Below are 24,897 nucleotides of genomic sequence, written 5' to 3' on the forward strand. Positions count from 1 at the left end.
GCATAGAAAACAAAAAATTTCCTACCGCGAACACGCAATCCAAGCCAAGATGCAATCTAGAAGACGGTAGCAACGAGGGGTTTATTGAGTCTCACCCTTGAAGAGATTCCAAAGCCTACAAGAGGAGGCTCTTGTTGCTGCGGTAGACGTTCACTTGCCGCTTGCAAAAGCGCGTAGAAGATCTTGATCACGATCCCTCCGGCGCCACGAACGGGCAGCACCTCCGTACTCGGTCACACGTTCGGTTGTTGATGAAGACGACGTCCACCTCCCGTTCCAGCAGGCAGCGGAAGTAGTAGCTCCTCTTGAATCCGACAGCACGACGGCGTGGTGTCGGTGGTGGTGGAGAACTCCGGCGGAGCTTCGCTAAAGCACGCGGGAGCTATGGAGGAGAGGGGCGGCTAGGGTTTGGGAGGGGGTGGCCGGCCACTTGAGGGGTGCGGCCAGCTTGTGGTCTTGAGGTGGCCGGCCCCCTCCCCTTGTCCCTCATTATATAGGTGGAAGCCCCAAGGGTTGGACTACAAGTCTCCGAATAAGACCCGAACCCAAAACCTTCCATATGATAGGGAAACCTACCCAAGCTAGGACTCCCACTACAGGTGGGAGTTCCACCTTCCATGGAGGGGGTGGCCGGCCCCCCTTGGGGAAGTCCACTTGGGACTCCTCCCCCTCTAGGGTTGGCCGGCCATGGAGGTGGAGTTTTTTCCGGACTTTTCTAGAACCTTCTAGAACCTTCCATAGAACCTTCCGCATCATTTTAATTCACATAAAATGACATCCTATATATGAATCTTATTCTCCGGACCATTCCGGAACTCCTCGTGATGTCCGGGATCTCATCCGGGACTCCGAACAAATATTCGAACTCCATTCCATATTCAAGTTCTACCATTTCAACATCCAACTTTAAGTGTGTCACCCTACGGTTCGTGAACTATGCGGACATGGTTGAGTACTCACTCCGACCAATAACCAATAGCGGGATCTGGAGATCCATAATGGCTCCCACATATTCAACGATGACTTTAGTGATCGAATGAACCATTCACATACAATACCAATTCCCTTTGTCACGCGATATTTTACTTGTCCGAGGTTTGATCTTCGGTATCACTCTATACCTTGTTCAACCTCGTCTCCTGACAAGTACTCTTTACTCGTACCGTGGTATGTGGTCTCTTATGAACTTATTCATATGCTTGCAAGACATTAGACGACATTCCACCGAGAGGGCCTAGAGTATATCTATCCGTCATCGGGATGGACAAATCCCACTGTTGATCCATATGCCTCAACTCATACTTTCCGGATACTTAATCCCACCTTTATAACCACCCATTTACGCAGCGGTGTTTGGTGTAATCAAAGTACCTTTCCGGTATAAGTGATTTACATGATCTCATGGTCATAAGGATTAGGTAACTATGTATCGAAAGCTTATAGCAAATAACTTAATGACGAGATCTTATGCTACGCTTAATTGGGTGTGTCCATTACATCATTCATATAATGATATAACCTTGTTATTAATAACATCCAATGTTCATGATTATGAAACTAATCATCCATTAATCAACAAGCTAGTTTAAGAGGCATACTAGGGACTTCTTGTTGTCTACATATCACACATGTACTAATGTTTCGGTTAATACAATTATAGCATGATATATAAACATTTATCATAAACATAAAGATATAAATAATAACCACTTTATTATTGCCTCTAGGGCATATCTCCTTCAGGGTCTTCACTGAACTTGCGATGCGTAAAATCAAAGTGTTTACATGTTGGAGAGTCTGCTGGATGCTGTCGGGGGGAAGACCCCGGGTAGGGCAATTGACGCGGAGCAGCCGGCTGCCCACTGGCCGGCTCGCGGCAAAGGCCGGCTGAGGAGCAGCCGGCTGGTGCCGTGGCCGGCTGGTCCGGAAGCCGGCTGGCTCTAGGTCCTAGTCGGCCTGGCTACGGCCACCAATGCTGTAGCTGGGCCGGCTTCTACAAGCCATATCCGACTGGGGATTTGTACCTCAGACCGACTCGAGGCTGGCGAGTCTTGCACTAGAAGGAACCGGGTTGGTGATCCGGGTTCGTAAAGTCCACGCTGACTTCATCTTCCGTAAAGCGCGGGGCACTGTGGAGCAATAGTGCCACGCGCCGGACAGGCCATCATGGCTTACGTTGATCCGTACTGGCTACAGTCGCTGATGGCGACAGGGACACTTCCTCTCCATACCGCTGACTTCGGCAGTCGGATGGGACAGGCCATGAGGCCTCAACGGCTCCTGATGTCAGTGCCTCGGGAAGGAGCGGAAGCCGGAGCCGGCCAAGCCGGCCAGTAGACTATAGGGTCTTATATGTAAAGTGCCGGTGCCTATATAAGCCGCACTACCCCCTCTCGTGCAGGGGATCGATCATTCTCACCTTACTTCCACCCTTAGCGCTGCCCTGTGAGAGAGACTCTCGTCTTCCTTAGCCTCCCAGGAGCAGCCGGACACAGCTCTAGGAGCAACATTGTATTGTGTGATCATCATATACATCCCTAGCAGGAGTAGAGGTGTTACCTCCATCGGAGGGCCTCGAACCTGGGTACGTCGCCGTGTCGCTCGTCCCCATACCCGCATCCGGATACCGCCGTGAGATCCCTTAGGAACCACCTTCGTTAGCCACCCCATGGCATATGCCGTGACGATACCACGACATTTGGCGCCCACCGTGGGGCCTTCAGCGTCCTCGGCCGGTGTCTTCATCCGGACGGGCCTCACCATCACCACTGGCGAGCGAGTCGCTTCAGGCTTGATCTGGAGATTCGGCTCCCTCGACTGCGTCAGCAACAACGCTGGCTGCTTCGCCGACCGGCCCTTCCCAGCCGGTGGCAGCGTCATCTCCTTCGGCGGCCACGACGTCTACGTCGCCACCGTCGCACCGCCGCGCTACCCGCGGCAGGTGCTGCGCTGCGCAAGCCCTCCTCCGCGAGCCGGCAGCAGCACTCCCGCCAGCCCCGCCGTCGTGCAAGTCATGATGGCTAGCGAGGAGCTCCCCACCAAGAACCCTCGCGTTCGCGGCCCCAACCTGGAGCGCAACGTCGACCCCAACGCTTCCGGCTCGGGCCCGAAGGCGCCACCACCACCATCCCGGCTGGACGAAGTCCGGGCGAAGCTGAGCTCTCCGCTCACCGCAGGCGCCGACGCCACCACCGTCGAGGCGGACCTGGAGGCACACCGCCAGCTCCTCCTCCAGCAGGCTGACGAGCTGGCTACTGCCAAACGCCAGCTGGCCATCACCCAGCGCGAGTACGAGCACGCCCATGGCTTCACGCCAGGCGGCAACAACCCCAGCCGAGCTGGCATGATCCGCCGGCGAGGAGGTGGCCTAGGCGCCGAGATCGAGCGCGACGGCGCGGAAGCGCCGGCTCCGTCCGCGGAGCTGCCCGTCTACAACACCCCCGACAAAAACATCCTCGCAGCCGAAGCCGCTGCGAAGGAGCTAGCCCTCCTCGAAGGAGAAGAGCTGCGCCGCCAGACGCAGTGCGTAGCTGACATGTGCCGAGCTGCAGCTGAGCAGACCAAGGACCCCAGGTATGGTGCTTCGAAAGCTCCTCCCGTCCGTGCTGCTGCAGGCAACAGCAAGGACCCCCATAGGGACACGGCCGAGTCCGCCTCGCCCGCACCAAGCCGGCACAGAGACTCCCGCGACACCCGCGCAGGTTCAAGCCGGACAAGCCGGCTGGACGGCGGCCACAGCGGCCGCAGCCGGCCACCACCAAGCCGGAACCAGGAGCATGACTCCGAGCAGGCGGCCCCAAGGCGCCAGCACAGGCCGGCTCCAGAGCGAACCGACACTCGCTAGCCAGCACGTTCCCGGCTGGGCCCCCGCATCGAGCCCACCGACGCCAGAGACCGCCTCGATCGGCTGGTCGAATCCCGCATCGCGGAAGAAGAGGCGCCGGCTTGCCCCAAGTGCTTCGGGCCCCGCATCGCCAACGAGCCCATGCTCGACGGCTTCCAGCTCCCCCGCGACACGCCCAAGTACGACGGCACCGCCAAGCCGGAGGACTGGCTGCAGGACTACTCCACCGCAGTCGGCATCTCCAGAGGCAACAAGCGCTGGGCGGTGCGATACTCCCCTGATGCTGGTCGGCTCCGCCCGCACCTGGCTCAACAACCTGCCAGCCGGCAGCATCAACGGCTGGCTTGATTTCGAGGAGGCCTTCATCAGCAACTTCACCGGCACCTATCGCCGGCCGGGTCGCCCCCAGCTGCTAGAGATGTGCAAGCAGGGCCCGGACGAGACGGATCGCGCGTACCTGGCGCGCTGGTGCGAGATGCGCAACTCCTGCGAGGGCGTGCACGAGATCCAGGCCATCAGCTTCTTCATGGGCGGCTGCCGGCCCAACACCATGCTGTGGCACAAGCTGCGCCGCAGCGAGCCCAAGTCCATGGCCGCCCTCATGGCCATCGCCGACAAGTACGCGCTGGCTGAAGAAGCCGGCAAGGCGACGGCTGAGCCAACGCTGGCTCCCTCCAGGCGGGACCACCACAAGTCGGCTGAGCACAAGCCGGCAGACGGCGCTTCTCATGGCAGCCGGCGGGACAACTACCGCGGCAAGCGTCACAGCAACCAGCCGGACCGCCGGTACGGCTCCGCCCATGTGGCAGCCATGGCAGACAATGCGGCAGGCGGCAGCCGCCGCCAGAAGCAAGACCGGCAGTGGAAGCCGAAGTACACCTTTGAGCAGATGCTTGACTCGCCGTGCAAGTACCACAGCGGCAAGAACCCCTCCAACCACACCACCCGCGACTGCCACTTCATGAAGCGGCTGACAAGCGGTGAACCTCTCCCGCCTCCACCCCCGCCCCCTCCAGCCGGCGGGCTGGGTGGCGCAGCCGGCGCAGAGAACGCCAACCTCGAGCACCACGAGGCTAACCAAGTGCACCATGGCCGATATCTGGCCGAAGATGCTACCTACATCATCTTCACCTCCGAGCCCGAGGACAAGACGAGCCAGCAGAGCCGTTCCCTCGAGGTCAACGCGGTCATACCGCCGGTCCCCCAGTACCTAAACTGGTCAGAGCAGGCCATCACTTTTGATCGCCGTGACACACCGGCTGTCCTGCCGAAGCCGGGCAGCTACACCATGGTCCTCGACCCCACCATTGGCACGACTCGGTGCAGCGTGCGTTTTTCGCGCGTCCTCATCGACGGCGGCAGCAGCATCAACATCCTCTACCGCGACACCGCCCACAAGCTAGGCATCCCAGAAGCCGAGCTGCGTCCCACCCCCACCGTCTTCCATGGCATCGTGCCAGGCCACTGCTGCCAGCCGATCGGCCGGATCACGCTGGAGGTGATGTTCGGGAAGCCGGATCACTTCCGCACCGAGAAGATCGAGTTCGAGGTGGTGGACCTCGTCAGTCCCTACCACGCGCTCCTGGGCAGGCCGGCCCTGACCAAGTTCATGGCGGTGCCCCACTACGGGTACCTGAAGATGAAGCTGCCTGGCCCCAAGGGGGTCATCACCATAGCCGGCGACTACCGCCGCTCCATGGACTGCGCCACGCAGAGCTCCAAGATGGCCCAGACGCTGGTCATCGCCACCGAGAAGCAGCTCATCCACGACGCCGTCGCCCTCGCCAAGGCCGCGCAGACGGACATGCCGGCTGCAGGCAACCCGGCTGGGACGACTCACTTCCAGCCGGCCGACAACACCAAGAAGATCCTGCTGGACCCGGCGCAGCCGGACAAGTACGTCACCATCGGTGCCGGCTTGAGCAAGAAATAGGAAAGCGAGTGATACGTCTCCGACGTATCGATAATTTCTTGTGTTCCATGCCACATTATTGATGATATCTACATGTTTTATGCACTCTTTATGTCATATTCGTGCGTTTTCTGGAACTAACCTATTAACAAGATGCCGAAGTGCCAGTTGCTGTTTTCTGCTGTTTTTGGTTTCAGAAATCCTAGTAACGAAATATTCTCGGAATTGGACGAAATCAACGCCCAGGGTCCTATTTTGCCACGAAGCTTCCAGAAGACCGAAGAGGAGACGAAGTGGGGCCACGAGGCGGCCAAACCATAGGGTGGCACGACCTGGCCCTTGGCCGCGCCGACCTGTGGTGTGGGGCCCTCATGTGGCCCCCTGACCTGCCCTTCCGCCTACTTAAAGCCTCCATCGCGAAACCCCCAGTACCGAGAGCCACGATACGGAAAACCTTCCAGAGACGCCGCCGCCGCCAATCCCATCTCGGGGGATTCAGGAGATCGCCTCCGCACCCCCGCCGGAGAGGGGAATCATCTCCCGGAGGACTCTACGCCGCCATGGTCGCCTCCGGAGTGATGAGTGAGTAGTCTACCCCTGGACTATGGGTCCATAGCAGTAGCTAGATGGTTGTCTTCTCCTCATTGTGCTTAATTGTCGGGTCTTGTGAGCTGCCTAACATGATCAAGATCATCTATCTGTAATTCTATATGTTGCGTTTGTTGGGATCCGATGAATAGAGAATACTTGTTATGTTGATTATCAAAGTTATGTCTATGTGTTGTTTATGATCTTGCATGCTCTCCGTTACTAGTAGATGCTCTGGCCAAGTAGATGCTTGTAACTCCAAGAGGGAGTATTTATGCTCGATAGTGGGTTCATGTCTCCGTGAATCTGGGGGAGTGACAGAAACCTCTAAGATTATGGATGTGCTGTTGCCACTAGGGATAAAACATTGGTGCTATGTTCAAGGATGTAGTTACTGATTACATTACGCGCAATACTTAATGCAATTGTCTGTTGTTAGCAACTTAATACTGGAGGGGGTTCGGATGATAACCTGAAGGTGGACTTTTTAAGCATAGATGCATGCTGGATAGCGGTCTATGTACTTTGTCGTAATGCCCAATTAAATCTCACTATACTCATCATAATATGTATGTGCATGGTCATGCCCTCTTTATTTGTCAATTGCCCAACTGTAATTTGTTCACCCAACATGCTGTTTATCTTATGGGAGAGACACCTCTAGTGAACTGTGGACCCCGGTCCAATTCTCTATACTGAAATACAATCTACTGCAATACTTGTTCTACTGTTTTACTGTTTTCTGCAAACAATCATCTTCCACACAATACGGTTAATCCTTTGTTACAGCAAGCCGGTGAGATTGACAACCTCACTATTTCGTTGGGGCAAAGTACTTTGGTTGTGTTGTGCAGGTTCCACGTTGGCGCCGGAATCTCTGGTGTTGCGCCGCACTACATCCCGCCGCCATCAACCTTCAACGTGCTTCTTGACTCCTACTGGTTCGATTAAACCTTGGTTTCTTACTGAGGGAAACTTGCCGCTGTGCGCATCACACCTTCCTCTTGGGGTTCCCAACGGACGTGTCAACTACACGCATCAAGCAAATTTCTGCGCCGTTGTCGGGACCTGAAGAAAAGTTACACCACAGACAACTCTAACTCCCACGACAACTCTCCGCCAGCACCACAATTCAGGCGCCGATGCCGGGGAGATCAAGACACGCTGCAAGGGGAGTCTCCACTTCCCAATCTCTTTACTTTGTTTTTGTCTTGCTTAGTTTTATTTACTACTTTGTTTGCTGCACTAAATCAAAATACAAAAAAATTAGTTGCTAGTTTTACTTTATTTACTATCTTGTTTGCTATATCAAAAACACAAAAAAATTAGTTACTCTATATCATGCATGTTTTTATTACACTAGTTAGGCATAATGGAAAACAACAAAAATATGAGAGATCTTTATGAACTTTATCTTGAATTAGGACATGATGTGTTTGAAGAGAGAATTAAAAAACCCATGGAACTTTATATGCATGCTAATGGGAATGTTATTAATATGAATGCTTTGAACACCATTGTTGCTAATGCTATGGAAAATTCTAAGCTTGGGGAAGCTGGTTTTGATGAGCATGATATTTTTAGTCCCCCAAGCATGGAGGAGAAAATTTACTCTGATGACACTTTGCCTCCCATTTATGATGATAGTGGTATTTTGGTGCCACCTACTATTGAGGATAAAGTTTATTATGATTATACTATGCCTCCTACATTTGATGATTATGGTGATGAGAATAATAATGATAGCCACTTTGTTGAATTCGCTCCCACTACAACTAATAAAGTTGATTATGCTTATGTGGAGAGTAATAATTTTATGCATGAGACTCATGATAAGAATGCTTTATGTGATAGTTATATTGTTGAGTTTGCTCATGATACTACTGGAAATTATTATGAGAGAGGAAAATATGGTTGTAGAAATTTTCATGTTACTAAAATACCTCTCTATATGCTGAAATTTTTGAAGTTACACTTGTTTTGTCTTCCTATGCTATTCACTTTGTTCTTCATTGACTTGTTTATTTACAAGATTCCTTTTCATAGGAAGCATGTTAGGTTTAAATTTGTTTTGAATTTGCCTCTTGATGCTCTCTTTTGCTTCAAATACTATTTCTTGCGAGTGCATCATTAAAACTGCTGAGCCCATCTTAATGGCTATAAAGAAAGAACTTCTTGGGAGATAACCCATGTGTTTATTTTACTACAGTACTTTGTTTTTATTTTGTGTCTTGGAAGTTGTTTACTACTGTAGCAACCTCTCCTTATCTTAGTTTAGTATTTTGTTGTGCCAAGTAAAGTCTTTGATAGTAAAGTTCATACTAGAATTGGATTACTGCGCAGAAACAGATTTCTTTGCTGTCACGAATCTGGGCTGTTTTCTCTGTAGGTAACTCAGAAAATTATGCCAATTTACGTGAGTGATCCTCCGATATGTACGCAACTTTCATTCAATTTGAGCATTTTCATTTGAGTAAGTCTGTTGCCTTGATAAAATTCGTCAATACGAACTGTTCTGTTTTGACAGATTCTGCCTTTTATTTCGCATTGCCTCTTTTGCTATGTTGGATGAATTTCTTCGATCCATTAATGTCCAGTAGCTTTATGCAATGTCCAAAAGTGTTAAGAATGATTGTGTCACCTCTGAACATGTTAATTTTTATTGTCCACTAACCCTCTAATGAGTTGTTCTAAGTTTGGTGTGGAGGAAGTTTTCAAGGATCAAGAGAGGAGTATGATGCAATATGATCAAGGAGAGTGAAAGCTCTAAGCTTGGGGATGCCCCGGTGGTTCACCCCAGCATATTCTAAGAAGACTCAAGCGTCTAAGCTTGGGGATGCCCAAGGCATCCCCTTCTTCATCGACAACATTATCAGGTTCCTCCCCTGAAACTATATTTTTATTCCATCACATCTTATGTGCTTTTCTTGGAGCGTCGGTTTGTTTTTGTTTTTTTTTGTTTGAATAAAATGGATCCTAGCATTCACTGTATGGGAGAGAGACACGCTCCGCTGTAGCATATGGACAAGTATGTCCTTAGGCTCTACTCATAGTATTCATGGCGAAGTTTCTTCTTCGTTAAATTGTTATATGGTTGGAATTGGAAAATGATACATGTAGTAAATTGCTAAAATGTCTTGGATAATGTGATACTTGGCAATTGTTGTGCTCATGTTTAAGCTCTTGCATCATATGCTTTGCACCCATTAATGAAGAAATACATAGAGCATGCTAAAATTTGGTTTGCATATTTGGTCTCTCTAAAGTCTAGATAATTTCTAGTATTGAGTTTGAACAACAAGGAAGACGGTGTAGAGTCTTATAATGTTTTCAATATGTCTTTTATGTGAGTTTTGCTGCACCGCTTCATCCTTGTGTTTGTTTCAAATAACCTTGCTAGCCTAAACCTTGTATCGAGAGGGAATACTTCTCATGCATCCAAAATCCTTGAGCCAACCACTATGCCATTTGTGTCCACCATACCTACCTACTACATGGTATTTCTCTGCCATTCCAAAGTAAATTGCTTGAGTGCTACCTTTAAAATTCCATCATTCACCTTTACAATATATAGCTCATGGGATAAATAGCTTAAAAACTATTGTGGTATTGAATATGTACTTATGCACTTTATCTCTTATTAAGTTGCTTGTTGTGCGATAACCATGTTTCTGGGGACGCCATCAACTATTCTTTGTTGAATTTCATGTGAGTTGCTATGCATGTTCATCTTGTCTGAAGTAAGAGCGATCTACCACCTTATGGTTAAGCATGCATATTGTTAGAGAAGAACATTGGGCCGCTAACTAAAGCCATGATCCATGGTGGAAGTTTCAGTTTTGGACATATATCCTCAATCTCATATGAGAATAATAATTGTTGCCACATGCTTATGCATTAAAGAGGAGTCCATTATCTATTGTCTATGTTGTCCCGGTATGGATGTCTAAGTTGAGAATAATCAATAGCGAGAAATCCAATGCGAGCTTTCTCCTTAGACCTTTGTACAGGCGGCATGGAGGTACCCCTTTGTGACACTTGGTTAAAACATGTGCATTGCGATGATCCGGTAGTCCAAGCTAATTAGGACAAGGTGCGGGCACTATTAGTATACTATGCGTGAGGCTTGCAACTTGTAAGATATAATTTACATGATACATATGCTTTATTACTACCGTTGACAAAATTGTTTCATGTTTTCAAAATCAAAGCTCTAGCACAAATATAGCAATCGATGCTTTTCCTCTATGGAGGACCATTCTTTTACTTTCATGTTGAGTCAGTTCACCTATTTCTCTCCACCTCAAGAAGCAAACACTTGTGTGAACTGTGCATTGATTCCTACATACTTGCATATTGCACTTATTATATTACTCTATGTTGACAATTATCCATGAGATATACATGTTATAAGTTGAAAGCAACCGCTGAAACTTAATCTTCCTTTGTGTTGCTTCAATGCTTTTACTTTGAATTATTGCTTTATGAGTTAACTCTTATGCAAGACTTATTGATGCTTGTCTTGAAGTACTATTTATGAAAAGTCTTTGCTTTATGATTCACTTGTTTACTCATGTCATATACATTGTTTTGATCGCTGCATTCACTACATATGCTTTACAAATAGTATGATCAAGGTTATGATGGCATGTCACTCCAGAAATTATCTTTGTTATCGTTTTACCTGCTCGGGACGAGCAGAACTAAGCTTGGGGATGCTGATACGTCTCCGACGTATCGATAATTTCTTGTGTTCCATGCCACATTATTGATGATATCTACATGTTTTATGCACACTTTATGTCATATTCGTGCGTTTTCTGGAACTAACCTATTAACAAGATGCCGAAGTGCCAGTTGCTGTTTTCTGCTGTTTTTGGTTTCAGAAATCCTAGTAACGAAATATTCTCGGAATTGGACGAAATCAACGCCCAGGGTCCTATTTTGCCACGAAGCTTCCAGAAGACCGAAGAGGAGACGAAGTGGGGCCATGAGGCGGCCAAACCATAGGGCGGCGCGGCCTGGCCCTTGGCCGCGCCGACCTGTGGTGTGGGACCCTTGTGTGGCCCCCTGACCTGCCCTTCCGCCTACTTAAAGCCTCCGTCGCGAAACCCCCAGTACCAAGAGCCACGATACGGAAAACCCTGCCGCCGCCGCCAATCCCATCTCGGGGGATTCAGGAGATCGCCTCCGGCACCCTGCCGGAGAGGGGAATCATCTCCCGGAGGACTCTACGCCGCCATGGTCGCCTCCGGAGTGATGAGTGAGTAGTCTACCCCTGGACTATGGGTCCATAGCAGTAGCTAGATGGTTGTCTTCTCCTCATTGTGCTTAATTGTCGGGTCTTGTGAGCTGCCTAACATGATCAAGATCATCTATCTGTAATTCTATATGTTGCGTTTGTTGGGATCCGATGAATAGAGAATACTTGTTATGTTGATTATCAAAGTTATGTCTATGTGTTGTTTATGATCTTGCATGCTCTCCGTTACTAGTAGATGCTCTGGCCAAGTAGATGCTTGTAACTCCAAGAGGGAGTATTTATGCTCGATAGTGGGTTCATGTCTCCGTGAATCTGGGGGAGTGACAGAAACCTCTAAGATTATGGATGTGCTGTTGCCACTAGGGATAAAACATTGGTGCTATGTTCAAGGATGTAGTTACTGATTACATTACGCGCAATACTTAATGCAATTGTCTGTTGTTAGCAACTTAATATTGGAGGGGGTTCGGATGATAACCTGAAGGTGGACTTTTTAGGCATAGATGCATGCTGGATAGCGGTCTATGTACTTTGTCGTAATGCCCAATTAAATCTCACTATACTCATCATAATATGTATGTGCATGGTCATGCCCTCTTTATTTGTCAATTGCCCAACTGTAATTTGTTCACCCAACATGCTGTTTATCTTATGGGAGAGACACCTCTAGTGAACTGTGGACCCCGGTCCAATTCTCTATACTGAAATACAATCTACTGCAATACTTGTTCTACTGTTTTACTGTTTTCTGCAAACAATCATCTTCCACACAATACGGTTAATCCTTTGTTACAGCAAGCCGGTGAGATTGACAACCTCACTGTTTCGTTGGGGTAAAGTACTTTGGTTGTGTTGTGCAGGTTCCACATTGGCGCCGGAATCTCTGGTGTTGCGCCGCACTACATCCCGCCGCCATCAACCTTCAACGTGCTTCTTGACTCCTACTGGTTCGATTAAACCTTGGTTTCTTACTGAGGGAAACTTGCCGCTGTGCGCATCACACCTTCCTCTTGGGGTTCCCAACGGACGTGTCAACTACACGCATCAAGCAAATTTCTGGCGCCGTTGCCGGGGACCTGAAGAAAAGTTACACCACAGAGATCTCTAACTCCCACGTCAACTCTGCGCCAGCAGCAAGCTCACCAGCTTCCTCTGTGAGAATCGGGACATCTTCGCATGGACTCCAAGAGACATGCCGGGTGTGCCGAGGGAGTTGGCTGAGCACCACCTCCACGTCCGGCCTGAAGCCAAGCAGGTGAAGCAGCCTCTCAGGCGCTTCGCCGAAGAAAGAAGGAAGGCCATCGGTGAAGAAATCGCCCGGCTACTGGCAGCCGGCTTCATCATGGAAGTGCTGCACCCGGACTGGTTGGCGAACCCAGTCCTGGTTTTGAAGAAGAACGGCTCCTGGCGCATGTGTATCGACTACACCAGCCTGAACAAGGCGTGCCCGAAGGACCCCTTCCCCCTGCCGCGCATAGATCAAGTCATAGACTCGACTGCCGGCTGTGAACTGTTGTCTTTTCTAGATGCCTATTCAGGCTACCACCAGATTCCTTTGAATCCGGATGATCAAATAAAGACTTCGTTCATTACCCCGTATGGGGCTTATTGCTACACGACTATGCCGTTCGGCTTGAAAAATGCAGGCGCCACCTACCAAAGGTGCATGCAAAAATGTTTGCAGGATCAAATCGGCAGAAACGTTCACGCATATGTGGATGATGTCGTTGTAAAGACCAAGGAGATGACTACCCTCCTTGATGACCTGAGAGAAACCTTCACCAATCTGCGAAGATTCCGGATGAAGCTCAACCCGGCCAAGTGCACATTCGGCGTGCCGTCTGGCCAGCTCCTTGGCTACCTCGTCTCTCAGCGAGGGATCGAAGCCAACCCGGAGAAGATCAGTGCCCTGGAGAAGATGGAACTGCCGCAGTGCCTCAAGGACGTCCAAGTTCATCGGCTGCCTGGCCTCCTTGAGCCGCTTCGTCAGCCGGCTGGGGGAGAAGGCACTGCCCCTGTACCAGTTGCTGAAGAAGTCGGACAAGTTCACCTGGTCACCGCAGGCGGACGAAGCCTTCCGTGACTTGAAGCGCGTGCTCTCAACCGCGCCAATCCTCGCAACGCCGGCTTCAATGGAGCCGATGTTGTTGTACATCGCAGCCACCAATCGAGTGGTCAGCGTTGTCCTGGTGGTGGAGCGCAAAGAAGCTGGCAGGGAGCAGCTGGTTCAGCGCCCGGTCTACTACGTCAGCGAAGTGCTCTCCCGGTCGAAGCAAAACTACCCCCACTACCAGAAGGTCACCTACGGCGTGTACATGGCGGCCAAGAAGCTCAAGCACTACTTCCAAGAGCACCCCATCAAGGTGGTTGCCACATCACCCTTGGCGGAAATCATCGGCAGCAAGGATGCCAACGGCCGGGTTGCCAAGTGGGCTCTGGAGCTAGCCGCCCACACCATCCTCTACGAGGCACGCACGGCCATCAAGTCGCAGATCCTCGCGGACTTCTTCGTCGACTGGGCCGAGATGCAATACTTGCCGCCCGTGCCGGACTCCACGCATTGGAAGCTGCACTTTGACGGCTCGAAGATGCGCAACGGCTTGGGAGCCGGCATCGTCATCACTTCTCCCAAGGGAGACCGGCTGGACTACGTCCTGCAGATCCACTTCGCCGCATCCAACAATGTGGCGGAGTATGAAGCGCTCATTCATGGGCTGAAGCTGGCCAAGGAGATCGGCGTGCGTCGCATACTTTGCTTCGGCAACTCCGACTTGGTCATACAGCAAGCGTCTGGCGACTGGGACGCGAAGGACGCCAACATGGCCTCGTACCGCTTCCACGTCCAGCAGCTATCCGGCTTCTTCGACGGCTGCGAATTCCACCACGTGCCACGGGCAAACAACGAGGCGGCTGACGCCTTATCCAAGATTGGCTCAACCCGGCAAGCCATTCCGCCGGGTGTCGCCTTGGCGGTTCTCAAGAAGCCGTCCATCACACCGTCACCGGACTCGGATTCAATATTCGTGCCGGCTGACCCGGGGGCTGCTCAGCCGAACCCGGGGGCTTCATCGCCCAAGTCGGGGGCTAACAAGCCAAACCCGCCGGCTACCATGCCGAACCCGGGGACTCCTCAGTCCAACCCGGGGGCTTCATCGCCAAACTCGGGGGCTAGCAAGCCGAACCCGCCGGCTAGCAAGCCGAACCCGGCGACCATGCAGTCGAATCCGGAAGCTCCCATGCAGGAGGCCTTGTTGGTTAGCGTATTCGAGATAAGATGCGTACCTTCATGGGCACAAGAATTCCTCTCCTACCTCACCGACGGTGTGCTGCCTGATGATAGAGTCCAGGCCAGGAAAATTGAGAGAAGGGCCAAGGCCTATGCAATCATCAACCACCAGCTGTACAAATGCAGCGTAAGTGGGGTGTTCCAGCGGTGCGTCGAGCCGGCTGAAGGGATTGAAATCCTACGGGAAATCCATCAAGGAGAGTGCGGACATCACGCCTCATCCAGAGCCATAGTGGCCAAAGCTTTCCGGCATGGTTTTTACTGGCCGACTGCGCTCAGAGACGCAGAAGAACTGGTGAAGAAGTGCAACGGTTGCCAGTGCTTCGCAAAGAAGAGACACCAGCCGGCTTCCGCCTTGAAAACCATCCCCATCACATGGCCGTTTGCCGTATGGGGCTTGGACATGGTGGGCCCGTTCAGAACGGCGCGAGACGGCATGACACATCTCTTGGTGATGATTGATAAATTCACCAAGTGGATCGAAGCCAAGCCAATCAAGAAGCTGGACGGCTCCACAGCCGTCACATTCCTCAAGGAGATCATCGTGAGATACGGCTACCCCCATAGCATCATCACCGACAACGGCAGCAACTTCTCCCAAGGCATCTTCTCTCGCTATTGCGGGGAAATGGAGATCCGGATGGCCCTATCCTCTGTGGCGCACCCGGAGTCTAACGGACAAGTGGAGAAGGCTAACGGCTTGGTCTTAGCCGGCATCCGGCCCCGGCTGGTGGAGCCGCTAGAGCGAGCAGTCGGCTGCTGGATTGAAGAGCTGCCCAATGTGCTGTGGAGCCTGCGCACAACGACAAACCGCCCAGTCGGCTTCACACCTTTCTTCCTCGTATACGGGGCCGAAGCCGTCCTGCCGACTGACATCGAGCACGACGCGCCAAGGATCAAGCTCTACACAGAAGCTGAAGCCAAAGAAGCTCGCGAAGATGGAGTCGACTTGGTCGAAGAGGCCCGGCTGCTGGCCGCGTCCAGATCTACTATCTACCAGCAAAGCCTCCGACGCTATCACAGCCGGAAGGTCCAGCCCTTAGCATTCCGAGAAGGAGACCTAGTGCTCCGGCTGGTCCAGCGGACAGCCGGACATCATAAACTGTCATCCCCATGGGAGGGTCCCTTCATCGTGAGCAAGGCGGTAGGCAATGATTCCTACTATCTCATAGATGCCCAAGAGGCTAGAGAAAACAAGCCGGACAAGGCTGACGAGGAGACTAAACGTCCCTGGAATGTCAACTTGCTCCGCCCATTTTACACTTGAGAGCAGGAATGTATGTATCCCTTGTACTCCTTTTGTAAGCTATGAAAAAGCATGCGCCAAGAGCGCCGTTTTCGACAAGTTTTTCGCGTACTCACTTTGTTTCGCCAGTTGGCTTACACCCTCTCACGTGGCCGGCTAAGTAGCGTGATCCGGTTTCCGACAGCCGGCTTCCGATCCAGCTACAGACCGCAACCCGGCTGTCCGGCTGGCGGGAGTAAGGTTTAGGGAGCTGGCACGCGAAAGACGACTAAGGGAAAGAGTGAAAGCGAATTGACTTGCAACTTTTCATAAAAGTGCCGGATTGCCAAACTCGGCTCGTTCGACTGAAATACTGTCGGCCTCACCCAGCGGCCCGCTCTTGATCCGGCGACGGATCGCAAGTCGGACGTACGATCGGCAAGAGCAAAGCCAAAGAGTGGGGCGGATGGGAAAAAGCGAACAAGTCGAAAGAAAGCAAGTCGGCACACAAATGATTAACAAACACATTAAAGTGTGACATAATAAAAGGACGATAATATTCATACACATGCACCCGGCATTCCGGGGATTTAACGAATTGTCTTGGCAAAAGCAACACCTAAAGGACAGGTAAACTAAGCACCGGATGGAGGAGGACCAGCCGGAGGAGCATCAGCGGAGCCGGCTGCCGGGTCATCCTCAGGCGCGTCTTCCGCCTCCTCGTCTTCCATCTCCTCGTCCTCATCCTCAGACGGCGGGTTCGGGTCCGGGATGAAGAGGCCCTTGTCGACGAAGTCGGCAATGGCGCAGGCACGGGCGAGCCGGGCGGTCTTGATCTCAGCCGGGAGCTTGTCTTCCACGCCGGCCCGCCGGTACTCGAGCTGCCCAAGGTCCACCTCGTTGTACCAGGAGAGGACGAAGGACAGCGCCATGTCGGCTCCAGCGCGCGTGGCAGATTCCCTCCAGTCGAGGAAGCGATCCGGCGCCCGCTCCAGCCAGGAGATGAGGTTGGAGAGATCTTGTGGCAGCGTCTCCACTGGCCACAACGTCTGGATCAGCTCCTCAGCCGCCTTCCGGAGCTCCCAGCCGAGCTTGGTGATGGGCTCAACGCGGGCGGCCATGGATGCCATATAATCTTCCATGGTGAAGTACTCCGCGCTGCCCTCGCCAGTCGCCCGCCTCCTAGCCTCGCGCGCAACACCAACGGCTGCTAGCGCCGCGTCCTGCGCCTCCGGGAAGGCCGCTGCAAAGAAGAAACACGTCAGAAATCTTTCAAAGCCGAAAAAAGCTGAAAAATGCGAATTTTCGAAGTCCTAAAGTAGGCCTGGCAGCAGCCGGCACGAGCCGACTGCCCCCAGCCCAAAGATGGAGATTTTGAAGAAAAAGCCTGGCGGCAGCCGGCAAGAACCGACTACCCCCAGCATGATGATGGAGATAACGAAAAAATCAGAGTTTCTGCTGCCGGCTGCCAACCTAAGCCGGCAGCCGATAGCCGAAAGCCGGCAAATGGAAAGGAAGAAAGAAAAAAGCACTCACCCGACAAGCCACGGTCGAGCGTGCCAATCTCCTCCACCCAGCGCTTGGCGGTGGCCGACAGCTCCGCGGACTTGGCGGTTACCTCCTGCTGAAGCGCAAGCCGCTGCTTTTCAACCTCGGTCAGCCGCTTGCTCAGGTCGTCCACCTTCTCCTTCTCAGCCGTCCGGAGGAGGGCAAGCTCCTTGAGGTGGTTCTCCTCAAGCCGGCGCAGCCGCGCCAGCTCCCCATCAGCCACCTTGAGCTTGGCGGCAGCAGACCGGCCCGCCTCCTCGCTCTCGGCGCACTGGGCGCGAGCAACCCGAAGGTCCGCCTCCAGCTGCGGGACTCTGGCGGCTTCAGCTATAAGGCAGCCAAAAAGAAGCATCAGCCAACCAAAACTAAAGAAAGAAAACATCAAGTCGGAAGGAAAAAGATCTTACCCTTGACGGCCTCCAGCTCGCGAGCCAAGTCAGCCCGGTCAAGCTTGGCCTTGTGATAGTGGGTCACGGCGCGGTTGTACAAGTTGGTACGCCGCTCCGTCACCGCCTAAGGAAAAAGAGAATCAGTCAACTAGACGAAACCCGGACCGGCTCCAAGCAGCCGGCCCACGCCTCGGAGGGCTACCAGGATGATAACCAGATTGAAAAACAGATGAAGTGCTTACCTTGCTGGCTTCCTCCACCTTGGCGAGGTTGGCCGCGGTCTCAGCAGCCCTGGCCTTGAGGTTGGCCTGGAAGCCGGAGAAGAACATCGTCACCGACGCCTGGCATGGGTTCCCCTCCCGGCTGGTCACCTCGTAGGAGTCCGCGCTGAGCCACGCCTGCTCCATAGTGCCAGCCGAGCCAAGGCTGGAGTCGGAGGCGGACGGCACATGCAAAAGCCGAGCGCCCTTGGCCACATGCAGGCCCTCCAACGGCGCCGACGGGCCCTCCATCCTCACCAGCGCGCGCGAGCCGGTGTCCTCCGTGCGTGCTGGCTCGTCCCGTGCCGGCTCCCTCCTGGCCGGCTCCTCCCTTGTCAGCTCCGGGGGTGAAGGCGCTCCGGGCGGCTGGCCGGCCCGGCCGGGGCAGCCGTCTCTCGGCGCTCGAGGTGCCCCTCCGGGCTCTCCTCCAACACCACCACGCTCGGCCCAGCTCCGGCTCCGGTCGCAGCGGCGCAGCCCCGCCGGCTCCGGCCCGGCCGAAGGCGGCATGCCCTCGCGGCTCCAGCCGCTGGGTCCGTAAGACGAGTGCGGCGCGGGAACATGTCGTCCAGCATCGGCTGGCGCGTCGGCTCGCCCCGTGCGCCGCGGCCAGGTGCTGAAGCCAGAGGCACAGCGAAGGAAGGCGCCCCTGCAGGAGGCGGAGTACCCGCAGGCGGCGGCGGCGTAGGTGCGCGCGCCGAAGGCTGTGGCGTCGGCTCCCTCCTTTGTCGCGGAGGCGGCGACACGACACGCGGAACCTGCCGGGAGCCGCCGCCCTGAGTAAACTTGATGGGGGCCCTAGCCAAGCAAATAAGAAAAAGATAAGTATAAAGAGAAAGGAAAGAAAAGGAATCAAACAAGAGAAAAAGAGAACTCACCCGGCCTGCTCCGGAACCTTCTTCGGCTGCTGCCGGCGCAGCTTCTTCGCCTTCGCCTCCAAGGCGACGGTGGAGCGGGGGTCGCCGGCCCGTTTCTTCCCCTTGGGCGCCGAAGTCGCCGTGGTGCTAGGCGGCCTCGCGCGCAGGGGCACTGCGGGGATCGGCCCCGTGGTGGACGTCGCCGGCTCGTCGTCCTCCTGCTGCTCCGGCGAAGGAGGCGGATTGTGCTTCCCCTGGCCGCCTAGGTCAGGCGCCTGCAGCAAGTCGTCGTCGCCGGCCTGGTCGCCGGCTTGGTCAGCCGGATCAGCGTGATCCGGCGTCCACCTCCTTGTTGCCAGGTCGCCGTCCTCGATGTTCTGGCGGTCGAAGAGCTAGAAAAACAGAAGATATAAGTAAGCAGCAAGCCGGAAGTCGGCAAAGAGAGAAGTCGGCCACGCAGCCGCAAGCCGGAAGTCGGCCCAAACAACGAAACTTACCAGCTCAGGCGGCAAGTCCCGGTTGCGGGGCGCCAGCCCGTAGTTCCAGTCCTCCGGCATGTTGGCCTTGGTGATGTTGTTCACCCGGCGGGCCACCTGGGCCTTGGTGAGCGGCGCCTTGGACGTCCGGGTCGGATCGAACCGGCCGGACATGTGCCCAATCTTGTGGGTGCGCATCTGAAGCGGCAGCACCCAGCGCTCGGCGATGGTGCAGAGGAGGTCCTCGGCAGTCAGCCCGTTCGCGACGGCGGCCCCCAGGAAATCCCAGAGTTGGCCCACCTCCGCGTCCGGGTCCGTCGTGCGGGCGTTGTAGCCCCAGTTGATCCGGCCGACTGGAGGAGCCGGATTGTACTCCGGCAGGTTGATCCGGTCGAAGCCCGGATTCTCTTTGCGCACGTAGAAGAACGACATTTGCCAATTCTTCACCGAGTCGACAGTTGGAATCTTGGGGAAGGGCGTACCCGGCCGGGAGTAGATCGAGGCCGCGCCGTAGGTCCGCAGGTGGCCGTCGGTGGTCTGCGCCTTGATGAAGAAGAGGCGGCTCCAGAAGTCTATGTCCGGCCACAAGCCGGCATACGCCTCCATGAAAGCCACATAGCAGCTGAGGAGGACGCAAGCGTTGGCCGGCAGGTGGTGCGGCTGCAAGCCGAAATACTCGAGAAAGTGGCGGAAGAAGTTGGACGCCGGCAGGCCCAACCCACGGTCGAGATGCGCGCCGAAGACGACGCGCTCGCCGGGCTCCGGCTTGGGCTTCACCTCCGCGCCGGGCGTCCTCGTGATCACCGTCGACGGGATCCGGCGGAGGCGCACCAGACGCTCGATGTCATCGTCCCTCATGTACGACCCCCTCCAAGACCCGCTCGCGCCGGCCATTGATGAAGAGGAGGAAGAAGAAGACCACGAGAGGCGAAATGGAGAAGAAGAACCTCGCGACGGCGGCGGCGACGGCGGCGGCGGAGGGCGCAACGTTGAAACACGAGGCCCCGTGGCGCCGGCTCGTCGGAGTAGCGGCGGCGGATCAGCGGAGGTGCGCTCGCCGGAGTTCGCCAGTGAGAAGCGTTCGCCGGGGCAGCGAGGAGCTCGAGCGCGAGGAAGAACGCAGGAAACGCAAGCGGAGCAAGAACGCGAGGAAGAAGAAGAGTGCGGGGAGTGCCGCCTCGATCCCCCCGCGCGGCATTTATAGCCGCCCGCGGCGGACGGTTGGCCTCCAAGTGGCAGATGTGGCCACGTCGCCCGGATTTTCTGCGCCGTAACTCCCCCCACGATCGCTGCGGTTACCAGAAACCGCCACACCACATCGCCCACAACCGCACCGGATCCGGAGGAGACATTGATGTGACCAGACGAACCGGCAGCAGCGGCCTGACGTCAGACCGGTCAAGTCGGGCGCAGGACCCGAGGCGGCGGAGACTCCGGCGCGCCGCAAGCCGGAGCCGGACATTAAACTCAACTCGGCCCAAAACTCTCCCAGCAAGGCGGAGACATCGCCAAGACTTGTGAAAAAGTAAAAGCTGCAGAAGTGAAAATCACGGCCGGCTAGGGGTAGCCGGCCAAAACGAGCCGGATGAGGGCGCAGCCGGCTGAATGGAAATTCTCAGCCGGCCCCTCCGAGTGCCGTTAAGCATGTTCAAGAGATCGAAAAGCCAGGAAAACCTGCCTAGGTCCTTCTAAACGCAGGACCTTGCCAGCTTCGGGGGCTAATGTCGGGGGGAAGACCCCGGGTAGGGCAATGGACGCGGAGCAGCCGGCTGCCCACTGGCCGGCTCGCGGCAAAGGCCGGCTGAGGAGCAGCCGGCTGGCATCGTGGCCGGCTGGTCCGGAAGCCGGCTGGCTCTAGGTCCTAGTCGGCCTGGCTACGGCCACCAATGCTGTAGCTGGGCCGGCTTCTACAAGCCATATCCCACTGGGGATTTGTACCTCAGACCGACTCGAGGCTGGCGAGTCTTGCACTAGAAGGAACCGGGTTGGTGATCCGGGTTCGTAAAGTCCACGCTGACTTCATCTTCCGTAAAGCGCGGGGCACTGTGGAGCAATAGTGCCACGCGCCGGACAGGCCATCATGCCTTACGTCGATCCGTACTGGCTACAGTGGCTGATGGCGACAGGGACACTTCCTCTCCATACCGCTGACTTCGGCAGCCGGATGGGACAGGCCATGAGGCCTCAACGGCTCCTGACGTCAGTGCCTCGGGAAGGAGCGGAAGCCGGAGCCGGCCAAGCCGGCCAGTAGACTATAGGGTCTTATATGTAAAGTGCCGGTGCCTATATAAGCCGCACTACCCCCTCTCGTGCAGGGGATCGATCATTCTCACCTTACTTCCACCCTTAGCGCTGCCCTGTGAGAGAGACTCTCGTCTTCCTTAGCCTCCCAGGAGCAGCCGGACACAGCTCTAGGAGCAACATTGTATTGTGTGATCATCATATACATCCCTAGCAGGAGTAGAGGTGTTACCTCCATCGGAGGGACTCGAACCTGGGTACGTCGCCGTGTCGCTCGTCCCCATACCTGCATCCGGATACCGCCGTGAGATCCCTTAGGAACCACCTTCGTTAGCCACCCCATGGCATATGCCGTGACGATACCACGACAGATGCCTCAATTTTGCATCCTTAGTTCTGCCTTTACTGTGCCAGGTCATATAAGGTGCTGTTTTAGAGCACATGAAAAGCCTTCTGACCCTTGGTTTCAGTTTGAAGTGCCTGATAACTTTCTGAGGAACCTTGTACATCCTTTTCCCACCAACTCCTGTGTTCTCACTCTTCCATCTGCTTGTTTTACATATTGGACACACTGTGTCGTCCTTGTGTGCTCCTCTGAACATGATACAGTCATTCTTGCATGCACGAATGCTTTCATAACCAATGCCGATGTCTTTTATGTACCTCTTTGATGCATGCAAATTTTTAATTCCTGATAGTGCATGAGGTTGTGGAAGAGCTTCCTTAAATAATGACAGTATCTCATCATAGCATCCATTGGGCACTTTCCATGTATTCTTCAAGTTCAACAACATAACTATGAACTGTAGCTTTGAAAAACTTGTGCAGCCTACATACAAATCCTGACTACCATCTTCCACTAGTTTTCTGTAGGCTTCAGCATCAGCAGTAACATCATCAGTGTTACTGTCCTCTTCATCTTCATCGTCTGCACTATCGCCATCTTCCTGGTTGCCTAAAACCCCAGTGTCATACATTCCAAAATTGTCCAACAACATCTGGTCCATCTCATCACTGTCAGCTAATTCTTCAGGCTGAATTTGGCTTTCAGATCTTCCTACATGTTCAGGCTGGGGAGATAAATGCGGCGCAAGAGGTTCTACACTATCTTCTCCATGGAAAACCCAAGTATGGTATCCATGCATGAACCCATTGCAAATCAAATGCTCATTGACAATGCTACTGATTCTCCAAAACCTATTTGCACAACGGGCGCAAGGACACAAAACTCTACCTTGCATTCCAGCATTTTCAGCTGCATATAGCAGGAAATTGGTAACACCAATACCATATTCTGAACTAGACCTTGGTTCCTTCATCCAACTTTTATCCATTTTAACCAGTAATAATTGTCAGCAATAGAATTTAAGCAAACAAGAATTCAAGCAGTGCTTACATGTAGAGTAGTTTTCATACATATTAGTGACTGCAGTCAAATTATAGTGTACTTTTGTGAGGTGGGTTCAATCTATTATATACTAAAAGCAAAATAAGCTATTATATACTAAAAGCAAAATAAAGGATTTTAAATAGAGACACGAGGTTAATCCACATCATCTTAATTATTTTTAATCGTTGGATCTGTAATTCGTGACTAGGATTTAATAATAGATGAATATAACGTAAACGTGCACAAGTGTGGTTTTTTTATTTGGCACGGGGAAGTCTAAGGTTGCACGTAAAAGTGTAGTTTAGGGAAAAACGTGGAACCAGAGTCTCTTAACCCATACGAGTTTAACAGATTTTTTTTGTTTGACCGGAAGACTCCTATTGGATCACGTCTAAGTGAAGTCTAGATTAAACCATATATATACGTGCATGTTGCCTATCCCATCACGTTTAGATCAGTTTTTTTTTTAAATTTAGCTGAGTTATGTGTGTATCATCCTAGCGTCAGACTGCGTCGTGTGAGTACATATTCTGAACCGCAGGTGCATGACAAGGTCTCTAAACTGGGATGTAAAATATTTTAAAATTAAAATTCATTCTTTTTAGTAACCACATGAGCTGAGCGAGAGTGCCGGCAAGGAGGACGTGTTATGCGTCGAGCTGCTACGGTCGTCCTGCCGTCGAGCCGGGTAGCCCAGAAGATGAGGATGGACGCTAATTAAATAGTGTGAAGTGATTTATACTACATGAATTAAGTATATTTAAACAATCGAAAGAAAAAATATTACCCTCCCTCTCGAGAAGGATATAGCAGATTTTTTAAATTGCGACGTTTGTCTTTACACTTACACTAAATAGTGTATGGATACATAAAATTTGAAAAAAATGCGACATCCTTTTCTGGACGAAGGTAGTACAAAGTAGAGCGCATGTATGTGCTCCCTCCGTTTGTTAGTGTATGACGTTTGAGCAAGCTAGATTGGCTAGCTACAACGTCTTATATTTATAAATAGAAGAAGTATGATATTAAAAAAGATTATCCAAAAATATTGAGCACGCATCTTGATTTACAATTATTTTGCTTGATAGTTAGATACCAAGTCTTTCTCCATAATTTCAGTCTTAGGTAATACGGTTGGTCATTTCCATAATCATATATACTCATGGTAACCACATGTTATCATGTGTTCGTCACACACATACATGCCATCGGGTCTATCTCAATTCATTCTAAATCAATTATTATGAGAAAATGGTGTAATTGGTTTTGAAAAGTGAATAAGCTCCATGTTGGACACATTATTTTCGATAGAGTGCTGTGTTTCGAAGAAACGTGTTAGAAAAAGCTCTATAGATGATTATAAATACATTATTGTATGATTTTGGATACGATTATTTATGAAAATTTTACGAAGTGTAATATCAAGATAGTCATCCCACTTCTAAGTCGGTTTACACAAGTTTATGGTTATACTAATTCGGACTCCAGGTCAGAGGGTACGACGCGGTAAATTAACAACAATTATATCCGGGTGAGAGTACTATTTTGCGTGGATTTAAGTGGTTTTATCAAAATTTCCACATTTGGCGTATGGATATAGAATCGGGACAAGATTGCT

At 52.6% G+C, this 24,897-nt stretch overlaps 1 protein-coding gene across 1 annotated transcript in view; it reads right to left on the bottom strand.

Moving 5' to 3' along the window:
- LOC139834066 (uncharacterized) overlaps nucleotides 1-23,223 on the bottom strand; it is a 33,108-nt gene extending 9,885 nt beyond the window's left edge. Inside the window, exon 1 of the mRNA XM_071824452.1 lies at nucleotides 22,296-23,223. Within this exon, the coding sequence (XP_071680553.1) occupies nucleotides 22,296-23,223 (928 nt within the window). The remainder of the gene's footprint in view (nucleotides 1-22,295) is intronic.
- Nucleotides 23,224-24,897: the final 1,674 nt, after the last annotated feature.

Source organism: Lolium perenne, chromosome 1 (genome assembly GCF_019359855.2).
Source record: "Lolium perenne isolate Kyuss_39 chromosome 1, Kyuss_2.0, whole genome shotgun sequence".
Classification (NCBI taxonomy): Eukaryota; Viridiplantae; Streptophyta; class Magnoliopsida; order Poales; family Poaceae; genus Lolium; species Lolium perenne.